General features: G+C 41.4%; 1 protein-coding gene across 2 annotated transcripts; it reads left to right on the top strand.

Annotated features, from left to right (window-relative positions):
• Positions 1 to 923: 923 nt before the first annotated feature.
• Positions 924 to 15,473, top strand: CCDC77 (coiled-coil domain containing 77). Of its 2 annotated transcripts, none has more exons than XM_039708203.1 (11): positions 924 to 1,133; positions 2,422 to 2,638; positions 3,590 to 3,732; positions 5,415 to 5,511; positions 6,759 to 6,816; positions 7,549 to 7,643; positions 8,568 to 8,716; positions 9,190 to 9,280; positions 10,143 to 10,268; positions 10,354 to 10,506; positions 12,280 to 15,473. In XM_039708203.1, exons 1-11 carry the CDS (start codon positions 1,060 to 1,062, stop codon positions 12,424 to 12,426), a joined length of 1,350 nt encoding a protein of 449 aa, XP_039564137.1. In that variant the 5' UTR covers positions 924 to 1,059; the 3' UTR covers positions 12,427 to 15,473. The 2 variants fall into 2 exon arrangements, with proteins under 2 accessions (XP_039564137.1, XP_039564136.1); XM_039708202.1 differs by having other exon boundaries at positions 9,040 to 9,280.
• Positions 15,474 to 15,558: the final 85 nt, after the last annotated feature.

The raw sequence follows: 15,558 nt of genomic DNA, 5'->3' as shown, positions 1-15,558 counted from the left end.
GAAGTTTACAATAACCAGAAAACACCCTTTGTTTGAAAAGAATATTTGCATGGTGGATGAGATACATGAATATTCAACAAGCTATTGCTTTTAAGAGTTAATCCTTTGTTAGTGAGGTGTTTTTCTACGGCACAGTGCCAGATGCCCAGTCTGTAATTCTTTGCTTTCATTGCCCTAACTCTGACTGTCCAAATTCTTATTGCCCTAATTTTTATTATTACTTTTTATAATTATTAAACTTTTAAAATTTTAACGCAAGTGATTGGCGTTTTTCACAAGGCCATTCCCTCCCTTGTCACAAAAAAAGAGATAAATGCCTGCCCCTCGTCAAGGAAGCTGCAAATTGTGATGAGGAAGAACCTTGTGGTTTCATAAAACACAGCCTTAAGGCAAAAAGAACCCTGCCTTATTGCTGAGCAAATTGGGTTTTTTTCTCCAGCACACTTAATAAATTGGGAAATCGTTTGGTGCATAAATGGCAACACTATTACTGGGAGTACATGAGGAGGCTAAAAAGCATCCGGATAACCTAAAGAACACATTCAATTCAGCCAGAACTTGTGCCAGCAACTTCTTGCGGCTGCTTCCAAATGCCAGGCCGTTTTCAGAGGAAAAGGGGCGTGTTTTGCTGGTGTGGATGAAGGTTGCTTTTATTTTGCCCGTAGCGAATCGCTGCCCTCACAAACACAGCTCCATGAGCGCAGGCCCTGTGCTCCGCCATAGCCCCCCCGGCAATTCCGGAACTACAACTCCCAGATGCACCAGCGCGGAACCGCTGCCGCCCGTATCGCGAGCGCTGATTGGCGCAGGCTGCCGGCGCGGCATGAAAGCCCGTCTGTGATTGGAGGACGCGGCGGGGGCGGGGCGTGGCGCCGTTTAAGCCGCGGCGGGGCCGGCGCGGCCGTTGCTGGGCCGTTGGAGCCGTGCGGAGGCGGAGGCGGTGGCGGTGGCGGGGCCCCCATCCCGCGCCCTCCATCCCGGGGCTCTTCCAGCGGGGCTCCCGCCGGGCACCCTCCCTTCACCCGCCTACCGGGGTGCCCGAAGCCCTGTGCTCCACCTATGGAGTGCCCGGCTCTCCGCAGGGCCGCGATGAGCGCGGCGGACCGCGCTGCGGGGAGCGCGCGCTGCCCGAGGTAGTGCGTGTGGGGCTGCTGCTGCCGCCGGGCCCTTTCCTTCCTTCCTGCCCGCTGGAACTGGCTCCCGGAGCCCTTTCCCTCCTGCTCTGCCCTAGGGCACCTCTGGGTCTGCTCCTGTGCCTTCCTGGTTCTCCCGTCTTTCAGTTCCTGCTGCTCTTCAGCAGGAAAACGTTCAGCTTGTGCCTGGGTTGCCTCCTTCTTTCTGGTGTTGTTTCTCTGAGTGTGTTGTTTAAGGAGTTTCTGGTCCTACAGCAAGTTCCTGCACTTGGTACTTAAATTTTGGTTTATTTAATGCTTTCCTACAATGCCCAGAGTTTTCAGGGATGTGCACTGGGGTTCTGATCAATGCAGCTTGGTGAGTGGCCCCATAAAGGTCACCCTTGCCTCAGTGTCACCTGCCAAATCACTCTTTCATCAAAATTCCTGATTCTTCCCAGATTCTGACTAAGCAGCTCTTTGGTCAAGAGGCTTTTTAGCTTCTGTTATTCATGGTTTCATTTGCAAAAAAAATTTTGTATCAATATAACTAATGAAAAGAGCACTTTCTAAGGTTTTTAACTCTGAATCTCTGTTTGCCAATTTGCTGCTTCTTTGAACAGATTAAATGTTTGAATGCACTAAATATTGCTTTGAGGAAAAGTACAGTATGTAATTATACATATCCTTGATTTGATTTGTATAACATTGACTGGCTTTCCATGTAACACTTCAACATAAGATTCAAGAACTTGGTGGCTTCTGTTTCAGCATTGAGGGTGGACAAGCTATGTAGGTGAGAATATCAAGGACACCAGAAAGGAAAGCACATAGATTCCTAAATTATAATGGCTGGTGCATTAGCTAGCCTGAATTACTGTCTTCATTCAGTGTGTCTTTAGAAAGTGTTTTTCTGTTTGGGTGTCCAATAGGGACTGTCACAGGTTGTTTTCATGTTTATTTCACAGTGGCTGCTGCTTTTAATTGAACAGCAATGGACTTTTTATCCCCTGAGTTCTGTCCTTTTATTCTTTTTCTCCTCTTTTCATAGTCATCCTCCCCAAATAATGTATGAGGCTTTCCTTCCATAACATATTTTTTTATCTTTTCCATGGGTTGGGCCCTCCTCCACAGTACAACACACCTGCAAGCTGCTTTTTATCAGTTCTTGATTTGATTTGTCAAATGCCCTGATCTCCTGCTATTAAACTAATCTGTGTAAAAACTTAAAATCCTTTTAGCTGCTTTAGAAAGTGTTTTTATTTTCCTGTCAGAAGCTTGCACGTCATCAGAGTCTGTTTCCATCCAGGCTGGCAACCCCCCGTGCCTCCTCCAGATCCGCGGAGTCGCGGTGTCCCAGCCAGGAGGATTTCTCTCCCCTGCCCTCCGTCAGTGAGCGCTTGGCCCATCTGAACCCCTCCCACGAGCTGCTGGAGTATTACCGCAAGAAGATCGCTGACTTCGACGAGGAGCACGAGGAACTGGTGAAAAGGCTGGAGAAATACAAGCAAACCTATGATGAGCAGGTGAGGAAATGAGTTGTTGAACAACAATGGGCTATATTCACAAGATTGGTGTTTTTAGTCAGTTGAAATTCAGCACAGAAATCTGGAGATTTACCAGCTAGGATTTGGCGATTGATTTTAAGATCTGGCTGTCTGTCCTCTGTCAAATCAAACAGTAATATGCCTGTAGGATGTTCTTCAAAAGTTATTATAACTTGGTTTTATCTTCACAGTGGGAATTTTGGGTGTTTTTTTTTGGTTTTTTTTGTGTTTTGGTTTGTTTGTTTTTTGGTTTTTTTTTCTGTTTTTTGGGGTTTTTTTATATTAAGGCCTGAGTTTACATGCTCATTTCCATGTTGTCCAGCTTCTTTCCCTTCCTTCTTGTGTTGAAGGAATGCTCTTTTGTCCAAATTTAATAGGCTTTGACTTATGGATATAATGCGTATTTACTACAGTGGAATTCATAAGCTTGGCCATCAGCTGCTGAGAATAAATCTAAAAATTTGTGTTTTAAGAGGAAGAAACCTTAAAGACTATCTGCAGTGCCCTGATACAGGCTATAGCAGTCATCTTTGTAATTGTGACTGGTTATTTGGGAATAAAACAGTCATTTCTGAGGTGATCGAGGTGCCTCCTCAAGCACTGCCATGCTTGAAGCAGCCTGAAAGTCCTTGGGGAAGTATGTACTGTACATCTTGCTGTCATGTGGGAAAAAGAGGGGCAGGTTGCAAAGTAGTGCCTTTTTCATACAGGAGTGGTTGGCAGCTTCCTATACCAGGTGGAAAAAATGAAACATTTTTAAAATCATTTTTCCAATACTGCCCTCATCTGGTCAAATATTATAGGAGAATAAAATAATTCTTGAGCTGGCAGTTCTATCCCAGTTCCAGACTCAGAGCACAAGCAGTTTGAAGTTTGCAAGTGTTGTCCAGTGCTCTGTTTGATTTCAAGTCCCTTTTTCTCTCCACTCAGCACCAGCTGCAGTGGGAGGTCCGCCACCTGGAAGAGGAGATTGCAGAGCTGCAGAAGGCTTTGAGTGACATGCAGGTGTACCTGTTCCAGGAGAAGGAGCAAGTCCTTCGCCTGTACTCGGAGAACGACCGTCTGAAACTCAGGTGGGCTCTCCTGGGTGGGGGCTGAGGCACTGCCAGCAGCAGTTTGCTCTCAGCCACACCTGGAGTCCTCAGAGCAGCAATTATTCCACACTTCCTATGAAACCAGAGCAGTGAAAGTGCAGTGCAATCTGTTGGGCTGCTAAATGTTCCCACTTATTATTCCTCCTGTTCTGGTAGTTGAAGGAAGAGCAGAAATTGAACATTGGTTCAGATATGAATTGTGTGTTACCAGATTGAATGTGAAGTTTTGATTGAAGCTGACTCTGGTGGGTTGAGCTTGGCTGGATGCCAGGTGCCCACCAAGGTGTCTTTTGTCACTCACCTCCTGTGCTGGACAGTGGGGAGAAAATACAAGAAAAGAGTCATGGGCCAAGGTAAGGACAGAGATAATTCACCAGTTACCATCACAGGCAAAACAGACTTGACTGGGGGAAATTATTAACAATTAAATGAGCAGAGGGCTGGAGCCTCTGTCTTACAAAGACAGGCTGAGAGAGTAGAGGCTGTTCAGCCTTGAGAAGAGAAGGAGCTCTCTTAGCAGCCTTCAGGCAAAACAGACTTGACTGGGGGAAATTATTAACAATTAAATGAGCAGAGAGCTGGAGCCTCTGTCTTACAAAGACAGACTGAGAGAGTAGAGGCTCTTCAGTCTCAAGAAGAGAAGGCTCCAGGGAGCCCTTATAGCACCCTTTTTAGCACTTAGAGGGCCTACAAGAGAGCAGGAGAGGAACTACTACAAGAGCCTGTAGTGACAGGGTGAGGGGGATGGCTTTAACTGAAGGAGGGTGGGTTTAGAGTAGTTGTTGCCAGGAAATTCTTCATTATGAGGATGGTGAGCCACTGGAACAGGCTGCCAAGATGTGGATGTGCCATCCCTGGGAGTGTTCATGGCCAGGATGGATGGGTCTCTGAGAAATCTGGTCCAGTGGAAGGGTCTCAGCCTGTGGCAGGGGGCTTGAAACTAGATCATCTCTAAGGTCCCTTCTGATTTCTATGAAATCAGACTAGGATAATGAGAAATAAACCCAGGTCTTAAATACCTTTCCCCCACACCTCTCTTCTCCCAGCTCAACTTGGGTCATGAATTTTCTGCCTCCTCCTCCTCCTGAGGAGCACAGGGTGGAAGGGAATGGGTGTTGTGGTCAATTCATTACATAATGTCTCTGCTACTTCCTCCTCCTCACTCTCTTTCTGTGCTTCTGCATGAATTTCTCCATTCAAGATTTAAGAACTTAAGTCAGAACATGTGTTGGTGTGCCTTGATACTTCTCAGGAGTGTGATAAGAAGTCTGATACAGCTCTTAATGTAGTTTGAGTTAAAAACGGTGGACACTTAGAATCTGAGAGAATTTTAGGTAGTTCATAACTCTTAATGCAAATTCTTTTCACTGTATGCTATTGTATCAGCCTACATAGTATTGTCATACTTGAAAAGAGAAATGCTCTCCAATCTCAGCAAAATTGATGGTGTTCTTGTATTGGTAACATCAGGAATATCTTTGGGAGCTTGTTTTTACATCAGTATTCTCAGGGACTGCAACAGGTTGGAAAACTTGCAAACACCAACGGGTAAAGTAAAAGGACAGTGTGTCACAGTGTCGTGATGTATTTTTTTTTAATCTGCTTCTATTTGTATATTTTCTATTGTCCATTTTTCTATTTTCACTTCCTTTTTATTCCAGGGAATTGGAGGACAGGAAAAAAATCCAACAACTCCTGGCTATACTGGGAGCAGATGAAGGAGAAATAACATATTTTCATAAGGAGCCTCCACATAAGGCAAGTTCCATTTTTCTGTAGATCTCCTCTTTGGATTTTAACATGAGTATCTGTATCCCAGAGTCTGCCACAAGCCAGATCTATCCCATAAATCAAAGGTTGCTAAATGAACCCAAAGCAAGAGGGGTCTGTAGCAACATCAGGTTTCAGTATAAAGGTAAGTAAGAATAAGCACACTGGAAGTAGATACTCTTAGCATCAGCCTTCTCCTGCCTCCAAAACATACCTCCAGCTCGGCCTCTGAAATGTCAGATGGGATCTGAAGTATCTGGCAAATGGTTGTCAAGAAATTGGCAACACCACAAAAGGGGGAAAAAAAAGTGCAGAAAATGACCAGGCACATTGTTTGAAGCTCAGCTGTCTCAGAATGCCTGTCTCTTAGAGCTTCAGTAAAGAAGAATGTGTCAAGGCTGCTGCAGCATTTTCCTGGGCTGAAGATTGCTGGAGAGCCATCTGCTCTAGACAACATTGTGTTGCATATTTCAGAAGTGATGTTGAATTGTTTAAGCAAAGTCATGAGTGATTTGGATGTACAGGGACTATGGCAGAAATATAGGATTTATTTTGGAATAAGGTGCAGAAAAAGGCTGAAATATGCTGCATTGTTCATGGTTGTTCTGCACTGCTCAAGCTCTTCAAAACTCTTGCAAAAGCTTTAAAATTCCTGGTTTAGGATAGCTCTAAAATTAAGCCTATTATGTAATATCCACCTAAAGACAAGCATTGGGGTTATAACCTGCTCTTTCATGGCCTCCTCTTTTTTTTTTAGGTGGGTTTCAGTTCAACAGTTGTGTTTCAGTATTTTTATCGCTTAGCTTCTATCTCGGGCTTGTTCAGTATCTTGAATGAATGTGCTGATAAATGAAGCTTCATGTTTCTGTCTTAATGAGACAAGGAAGAGTATAAAAGAAGGAAATAATATCATCTTCACCTTCCTCTTCTCTCTGTCTCCAAAATGCTCTTTTTCCTGCTGAGGGTGCTGATTTTCATCCTAATGAAGCCATCAAAGGCAGAATTACTTTCCACTTGTTCTGGTGAAAAATATAGAGGCAGTAATGGCAAAACTCAGCCATGATAAAGGAAACTTTTCAACTTGGGCATTACACTTGTGAATGTCTTCCTTGTCTTGTGGTAGAAGTAAGGTAATGCTGTTCTTTTGGATATCTCCTTTTAACTTTTTAAGGTTTGTTCTTGACCATTGCACTTTGGGGAAGTAGATGCTCAGTGCATTTGTCTTGTTTCTGTAGGTTACTGTTCTGCAAAGGCCAGCAGAGACCCAAGAACAAGATGATATTTCTAGCACAGGTACCACACCGAGCTGAGTAACAGCAGCTCAGCTCTTGCTTTTTGTGTCTGTCTCCTGTATGCCAAAAAAATTCCTGTCTGTGAATGCTTTGGTAAATCTCCATTAAGTTCCCTAAATGTGTCTGTACATACCCATGCAGTTCTCTTGGCTCCCTTTCATCACCCTTTAAAATAGCCTCTCGTGTCCCTGATGTGCTCAGCTGAGGAGGAGGACACTCATGACCCTCATGTGGCTGTTCTGGAGCTGTGCAGGCACCTTTGCCACAGCCACTCCAGGCTGTCAGGCTCTGCTTGCCTTTTGTGCAGACAGTATTTTGGTTCATGTGCCTACATACTAATTTTCTCTTTGGAAATAATTGTTTCATAAAATTGATTGAAATTAGCCAACAAGCTCAAAACTCCTTCAAGCCTTGATGTTTGTGCAGCTGTAGCATCTGCCTATTCATCACTTATTTTAAGAAAACATGACAAGTTTTCTTTCTATATATGCCAACAAAATTAGGAGGGTGCCTAAGTACTGCAATATGATAGAGGGGATAAAGGTATGTGATCACCCAAAGTTCTAGAATTCTTTTCTTTCAGCTAACCCTCCTAGAAGTGCTTGTGACTGTAGCAGTGGAAATCTTTCTGCTGTTCCTGTAGGCTCACCAGAACACAAATATGTCATGCTTGGAAAGGTACTGCAAGTACATTGGAAAACCCTTTCCTACTTCAGTTCAATTTCTTCAACAGGTACAGAGAAGAGTGCTTCAAAAGCAACAGCAAAAGCAGAGAAATTAAGAAGTTCGGGGAGAGATCAAAAAGATGATGACACACTTTTACTACAGGTAAAAACATTTGCTAACTGATGGACATAATTGCTGGCTTGCAGAAAATTATGATAAAAAATAATCTGTCTGCTTAAGATAAAATGTAGATGTACCAGTTGTCTAAATCCCTGCATCTTACTATGGAGTCACACTTTGTCAGTTTACTTAGCTCTTTCTGTGCTGTGAATGTAAATTTAAGAACTGATTCTGGAAGCTTTTTGTAAGCAGATGTTCCAGTAATGTCAACTGAAATATGTTGTCCTTAAGTATAGAATGTGTAATTGATGTTATCTCCCGTAATTTGATAACAGATATGAATTTACATTAAACCCACTGAAGATGTGCAGGGTTGGGTGTTTTGTGCAAGTTTGACAAAAGCAATGTGTTTGAGACAGTATTAGGCAGCCCCATAAAGTGCATTGATACAATGAAATGTTCCCTTTTCTAGACTTCCATAAAGGTTTAGGTATAGGTGGCATGACAGAATGAAAGATAAAATGTGCAGAATCATGAACTGGGGAAGATGCCTGAAGCTGTATGCAAAGCATGAGGAAGGATGAATCAAGTAAATAATGGATGAACTTGTACAGCAGATATTGATGGTGGTTGGTTTTTTTATTATTATTATTTGTTCAAGCAAAGGTACAGAAGCATCTCTGCATATTCCACAGGATTTGTTAGACATGTACAATTTAAATTTTAACAATGCAAAAATATTAACAATCTAATGTTGCTCCTTATATGTTGCTCCTCTCTTGCCTACAGCATTTTTTAATGATTTAGTTGTTTGAAATATTTAGTATTACAACAAAAACAAAAGATGGAGAAATTAGAACTGCCAAAGGTATTATCAGGTACAGTTTTTGATCTAAAACATGGAATTTAACAGGAGCAGAGCTGGTGTGAGGTGTTGTTCTGTAATGTCTTTGTTTGCTTGTGCAGGTGAAGGCCCTGCAGGCTCAGATAGAAGAACAGACACGATTAACCAAGGAACAGGTTGAGGCACTACTGGAGGACAGGCGGATTCAGATGGAGGAAGCTGAGGTCCGGCATCAGAAGGACCAGGAAAAGATAAAAGCCATCACAGAAAAGTGAGTGTGAGAGCATGACCATGATGTAGGCATGAGATGAGAAGAGAGGGAGCAATAGAAATGTTATGACTTTCAGTGTGTTGCTTTCTGCAGCAGGCAGAAAAGCAAATTGTGCAGCCATCTGGTAGTGTGAATGGAATAATCTGCTTATTAAAAACCCTCTCCCATTGGAAGAAGAGCACTTCTTTCATTAGATGAGAAGAGTTAAACTCACATTTAGACCGTATGTCTTCTCCTGTGCTTCTTCCAACTTCAGTGATGACTGATGAAATTAAGGTAGGCACCAGGAAAGAAGTTAACTCCACTGGGATCCCTTTTTGCAGGCTCCATAAGACCCAAAATCTCTTATATGAGAGTACCAGGGACTTTCTCCAGCTCAAGTTTGATGCCAGAGCCAATGAGAAAGCATGGATGGCAGAGAAGGACAGTCTGTTGAGGAAACTTGGCAAAGATCTGGATCATCTTGCTTTCAGCACAGAGTCAGGACAGAAGAAGCAGACAGAGCTGAAGAAGATGTTTCAAGCAAGTGATGGAGCATCAAAACTCCACAGCAGAGAAATAAAGGTAATTTTTCTTTGTCTTTGGTAGAGTTTACAGAAACTTTAACAGTTTCTGGCTGGAAAATTGCAAGCACCTTGGCTTTGGCACAATACATAGTCACTAGCAGCAGTTTCAAAGTTGTACTGGATTGCCTTAAGTTACATTGTTGTTGGCAGTAATCTAAATTAAAAAACCCTCCTGCTTCAAAATCAGCATCACCTTCAAATTTCAGATGAAATGTATAGTTAGGATTTATGGTGGCATGTCACTGTCACAACAGCTTCAGTTTCTTTCGTGCTCAGAAAAAATCCCAAATTCTGTAAGCCATGTGATAAGTGAACAGTTTTTAACCTGCTGACTGCACATGGCTCTCTGTTCCTGTAAGTGCTCTGAGCTAATGCAGTGTCTGGATCTTCCTTGATGCTGTCAGGGGAGAATAAATCCTCTCAGTTGATATATTCCAGCTCTTCTCTAGCAGCCTGAATTTTTCTTCCTCTTCCACTACACTTCCAGTGAGAAGTTAGGAGATCAGAATAAGGAATTGGAAAGTAAACAGGCAATAGGGAATTGTTTCCATCTACCCCTGAATGCAGATGCCTCTGAAATGCAGTACTGGGCAAGCAGCTGTGAAAGGGGAGTTACTGCATTAGTTGAATGTTATTTGTAATGATGAGCAGTCATACAAAACTGGTAACTTAATTCAAAGGTTGTGGTAATGGGACTGATGTTAGAATATTGTCCTCACATACTTAGGAGCTCTAGTTCCAGTTAATTTTTATTTTCCTGTCATACTGGCAGGGTTATCACACTTGCTTGTCTGGGGCAGGGGAAGTTTTGTAAGCACAGTCTTGAGTTAATTTTTTTTCCTGTTCTTTCTATGTCCTAGTTACTGCAAGACAAGCTAGTGCAGGAAAAGCACCTGTCCCACATGTACAGAGAGCAGTGTGTCTCCCTGGAAGGGGAGGTGGCCAGGATCCGTGAGGAGAGAGATGCTGGCAAAGAACTCTTTCAGGTAATTAGTGTGTAATCATCTGCTGGCTGTGTGGTGATCTTCCAGCATTTATTTTGTACAGCCTATTGAATTTTCATCTCCATAGGAACGCTCAGAAAAGATGGGGAAGCGCCTGAAACTGATGACTCAGCGATGTGAAGCCTTGGAAAAACGACGTAGTATGGAAGTAGAAGGCTTCAAGAATGACATTAAACAGCTTCAGCAGAAACTGAAAGATGTAGAGAAGAAGATTTATAAGGTAACAGCGAAGCCTTTCTGAGGCAGACTGTTGTAGGCTTATCCTGTAGAGATATATTCTCAGTATTTGATGTAGTATTCCTCAAGCATTAATAATTCATTTTCTAAGCGTGTCTTCAAATATTAGTACCTGAAAAAAAATGCCTCCTGTATTTTACACAGCAAAAAAGATTTTCCTTTTTTTATCAATTAGGCATCAAGCTTACCAAGGACTGTCCTTGCTATACATTAGCTGTGTATTTTGTTTCCACTCTCAAAAGTTCTTATGTGATACCTGTAGCTTACTTAGCTGTCTCAAAATTGCAAGGTAGTGGTTTGATTCAGAAATTTATCCTGCAAAGAAAATGATTGTTTATTTTCTTTGTGAGAGCCATCGTGTTTGATTCTGTTCCAGTAAGAGGTTGATCATTGCCTCAAGTATCGTGAATACTCTGTTTATTACTTTAGTATGTCATTTGTGACTTTGCAAAAGTCACTGCAGAAGCAGTGACTGGAAGTTGAAGCTGTGTTCTCTGTAGTAGCTTCCAAGTGTGTAGGTGAACATCAGAACAGCTTCCAGGGGAAGGCACAGCCTTGATGTTGTTTGGAGTTAAGGATGAGACGTTTATCTATAATATGCTTGAGAGGATGATCTTTGCATAGCTTAGACTCTCCTGCAGGAGTCTGGCAGTGCTACTGATTCATTCTTTTCCTGTACTTTGGATGCACAGTTCAGTTTATGCAGACTAATGCATTTATTTTGATTAAAGGCTTCAATTTGTTTGGGATTTTTTTGGTTTTGGGTTGGTTTTTTTTTTAATGGCCTGTGGATTTTTCAACTTTGTTCTTTAAGGACTAACAGCAGTATATGAACGAGGGGGAAGAGTGTGCATGATGCCTTAATGGAGACTTGTATGTTTTATATCTGTAGGTGTGCTCTTCATTGTACTCTCAATTTCTTAACACTGTTAACCACAAGAGGGCAGGGGAACAAAACACTTGCAAGAAGTCTCCAGAGTCATCATTCAATCCTTCTCTTTGCTTGAGACCAAAATGACTAGAGATGACTAAATTTCCTGATTTGCATATTAGAATCTTTGACTGAGAACTACATGATGACACAATAACAAACCATAGTGGGTCAAGAGAATAGAGGGATTTTAGAGCATCTTCCAATGCTGTGCCCTTGAAAGTGGCTGGGCTGGCATGCTCTATCCAGTTGCAGGGTGACAGGAAATGTCAGCTTGCCATCAGGAATTCTGATTATCCTGCAGGCTTTATTCAGCTCAGTTCAGGCCGTGTGGCACTGCCTGAGTCAAGGCTTTGGACTTGAACTGCTCTTGAATCCTGTGCAGTTCAGAGGGCAGCAGGGCAGCCACAACACTTAGAACACCTCTAGTTGAAATAGCACAAGATAAAATGTCATCTCCTGAGGTACTTAGAACTAGATACGAGTTACTTGATAAATACTTTAACTTGCCTCTTTTTGTGTGTCCCTAAATAATATAGGAACTAGAAAGGAGTCAACATGGTTATATTCTATTAATATTTTTTCTTTGCTAGTACTATAACACAACAGCATAATGTTATGAAAGCTTTGTTCTTTATTTTTTGTTCTGGAGCACCTTTCTATTGGTGATGTGCATTATCCTAGTGCTATTAACTTACACATCCTCTTTGCTGCCTACAAAGGGTCTCCTTTAGAGTTCTCTCCCTCATATACTTACCATAATACTCCATAACTTGTATTCTGTACAGCTTTGTTTATCTTAATCTTTTTTCTTTTTGTTTTTAGGTGGCTTTGAATTTGGGACCAGACCAGGATCTTGCAATTCTACGTGAGATTCGCCAAGGAAACAAGCTAACACGTAAAATTCAAGGAGAACTAAAAGACTTAAAAGCAAAAATCTACATCTTAGAGGATGAACTACGGCACTGCTGAAGCTGAATTATTACCTGACATCCTAATTTTATGAATAGGACATTGCTAGAACTTGAATAGTCGTATGCAAGAACAGCTCCTGCTTGTTTGTTTCCTGGCATCCATCAACAGAAGGTTGAAGAAATCTGCTGTTAATATCATAAACATACATGAGCCATTCCTAATGTACCAGATTATATTGCTGTTTGAGCTGAGAGATAACACCTGATAAAACTGACTTTAAAAGTACACGATGACTGATACATCAGGAGTGTGTGTGTGACTGTATCTTCATATCTGTGCTAGGGATCAGTGTATACTGCCCTTTGCCTTTGTTTGCAGCATATTATAAATCACATACATGGTTTTAATTAAATTAATAATCATAGAAGGATCTAGTTGAAGATCTGAATTTTGGCTGACATTTTCCTAAGTGAGAAGCAGCTTTTAAAATAGTTCACATGATTCCTGTTTTGGTGCTTAACGTCTCAGGATGTGACTGGAAATTCTCATATAGAAAGTCTGTCCAGGAGTCAAATGTAAGACCTTTTAGTACAGGATAACTATTTTAAAATGGCTCCCATTTGTTTGGTTTTAACCTAATTGGAACAAACCTAAGTGATTTAATATGGTGGGAAAAGATAACCCATTTTAGAACTCTTCTGCAAGGGTGAGCAACAGAGTTCTGAATGCTTGGTGGGGACGGAGGTACTACACAACTGAAATTCATCTTCTCTTCCCCTTCCTCGCAATTTTTTTTTGACATGCAGAGGAAGCCCATAATAAAGGGGACCCAGTATCTTGCTTAACCACCATATTATCTGTTTCTGTAGCTCTAAACAAGATCATGGTTATGTGAAGAGAAATCTGGTCAGCTTCTGCTACAGCAGTTGTTGCTACTGAGCTGTAACAAACAGGGGTGGAAGAGCAGGTGCTCAGTTGCTAGATGAAACCTGTCACTGCAGCTGTATATGGTGATTGTCTTCATACCAGACATCACAATTCTAGAAAACAGATGAAATCATGACAGGTTACAACATGGCTTCAGCCCAGTTTATAATTGCAGGTATTCGTGCTTTTACTGTACATCTATAAGTCTTGTCCACCTTGCAGCCTGAGAGCAGATCTGTAGTGGAGAATGGATTTCAATGCCTGTTTCCTACTTTAGCTTTTTTTTCTTGTTTCTGAAGTATATACCATGTAGGCTACTAGCCCCTTCCTTCCCCTTTGAGAAGAACTTAGTGTGTGAAATTTCTTCTGGGTGTGGAAGTGGCCATGCAGATCCTCATTCAGTGTTTCATAGGTAGATATGGAAAAGATGGATGTGAAGGTTTGGAGAAATAAGAATTGTTTTTATAGCATCAGCTAAAGCAATGCAGGAGGGGAAATGCCCTTAAGACACCCATACCCACATCAGTTGTCTGAACATTTTTGTGACAAACTTGCTGTCCTGTATGGTCCTGTACTGTGGCTTTTATTCTGTATGTGTTCTTGAGGGCAGTTGGTCACAGACTTCAGTGTCCTGACAGTCTGTCCCTGGGTGCTCAACTACACTGCAAAGGGATTGTTTTAAAGGATGTTGCACTGATCAGTTGAGCTGAAAATGCTGAACTGTTCAGAAACTGTTCATTAACAACTCAGGTGCCGATGTGATGTGGACAGTTAAGAAGGATATTTCATGGTATCCATCATTTAGTCTCACTCTCTCCTAGCTGGCTGGCATTTTTGTAGAGAAATCAAGCTGATTAAAGTGACTTTGTATGTGAAATAACATACTACTGGTTTGAAGATATCAATTCTATCACAGGGCTTAGAAGGCTGCTTCTGAGAATTGCTACATAATGAAACCTTAGCCACTCATTCAGCAGGATCCATCTACTTAAATTCAGCTGATGGGAACCTAGCAAAAAGGTCTCTTGAACCTACAGAATCCTGTTTATTTTCAACTCTTCCAAGTTGAAGAATTGCCTGTGAAATGACATTTTCCTCATTTGAAAGCCATGAAGTGTGTCTGGACTTCAAGCTTTGATATTCAGGTTTGTAAGACTGGGAGGAAGTATTGGGGGAAGAAGGATGTAAATGTTTAATTTCCCGTCTTCCTTACCAATATTCTTTAGACTTCAGAAAGACTGAACAGAATAAAATTACAACATTCCTAATATATCTGCTAGTGTATCAAAATTCAAGTGCAGTTTGAACATGATTCTTAATATGTCACTAGGCTATGAACACTTCCTATGTGAGGGGGTGGGAGGGAAATTACGGTATTGTTACTCTGTAAATCCATTTTATTTGGAAGCTTTGAATATTTTTCCAAGTGCAGGAAGTGCAAAGTATTGTACAGCTTTTTCTGTGTGACATCACGTGATCCTGTGAAATGTTGCCAAAACAAATGGGGACCTTCATGCCAAGAACTGCTTTAAAGAGCCAAGTGCTTCTTACCACTGACAACTACCCTTTAAAATGTCAACAAAGCATTATTGGCATTTTCAGAAGGGTTTTCTGGGAGAAGTTCCACTATGTTAATTACTCATATTTTTTTCCTTACAATTTCTGGGTAGAAATCAAGAAATAGCATTTACTCCAAAGATTAGCTTTTCTGGTAATTGAAGTTATTAATATGTGACTTATTTCAATACAGCTAATGCCAGGTTATGAGTGTAGGAGGACAGAATCTGAAAGATTTGTAAAATGTCTGCTTCTAATATTATTGAGACTATACTACAGGATTAAAAGTTAGAACTGGACAAATGTTCTTATTGTGAGCCAAGATACTAAAGTATCTCTTGCACAACTAGGAGAGAAATGAGGAGCAGGGGAAGCCTTATTGTTTAGCTTCATTTAAGTAAGGAAGGAGTGCCTACTTTTCAGAAGGAATGTTGAAATATTAGTTAAGGCACAGAACCACAGATGATTCAGAGGAAGAGAAAAGGTTGTGCAAGAGCTCATTTTGTCTTGCATTAAAAAGACAGATTAAGATATGTCTCTTGAAGACAAAAAAAACCTACCAAAGGCCTCTTTATCCTAGCAGGGCAATGCTGAGCAAAAACAAGTAGCCTGAACCTGAAGTAAATTTTAAAAAGGCATAGATTTTTAGCAGGGAGATAGTTTGTTATAGTAAGGGGAAAAACCACCAGGTGTAGAGATAACAAA

The sequence above is a fragment of the Passer montanus genome, unplaced genomic scaffold, assembly GCF_014805655.1.
Source record: "Passer montanus isolate IOZ18808 unplaced genomic scaffold, ASM1480565v1 scaffold20, whole genome shotgun sequence".
Classification (NCBI taxonomy): Eukaryota; Metazoa; Chordata; class Aves; order Passeriformes; family Passeridae; genus Passer; species Passer montanus.
The sequence above is the reverse complement of the archived record's forward strand: the minus strand, read 5'-3'. Positions and strand labels throughout refer to the sequence as shown.

Excerpts from the sequence above, each read along its gene's own strand:
- CCDC77 (XM_039708202.1), top strand. The coding sequence starts at position 1,060 with ATGGAGTGCCCGGCTCTCCGCAGGGCCGCGATGAGCGCGGCGGACCGC. Across the intron at positions 2,639-3,589 it reads AGCAAACCTATGATGAGCAG|CACCAGCTGCAGTGGGAGGT; the intron begins GTGAGGAAATGA and ends CTCTCCACTCAG. Across the intron at positions 5,512-6,758 it reads ATAAGGAGCCTCCACATAAG|GTTACTGTTCTGCAAAGGCC; the intron begins GCAAGTTCCATT and ends TTGTTTCTGTAG.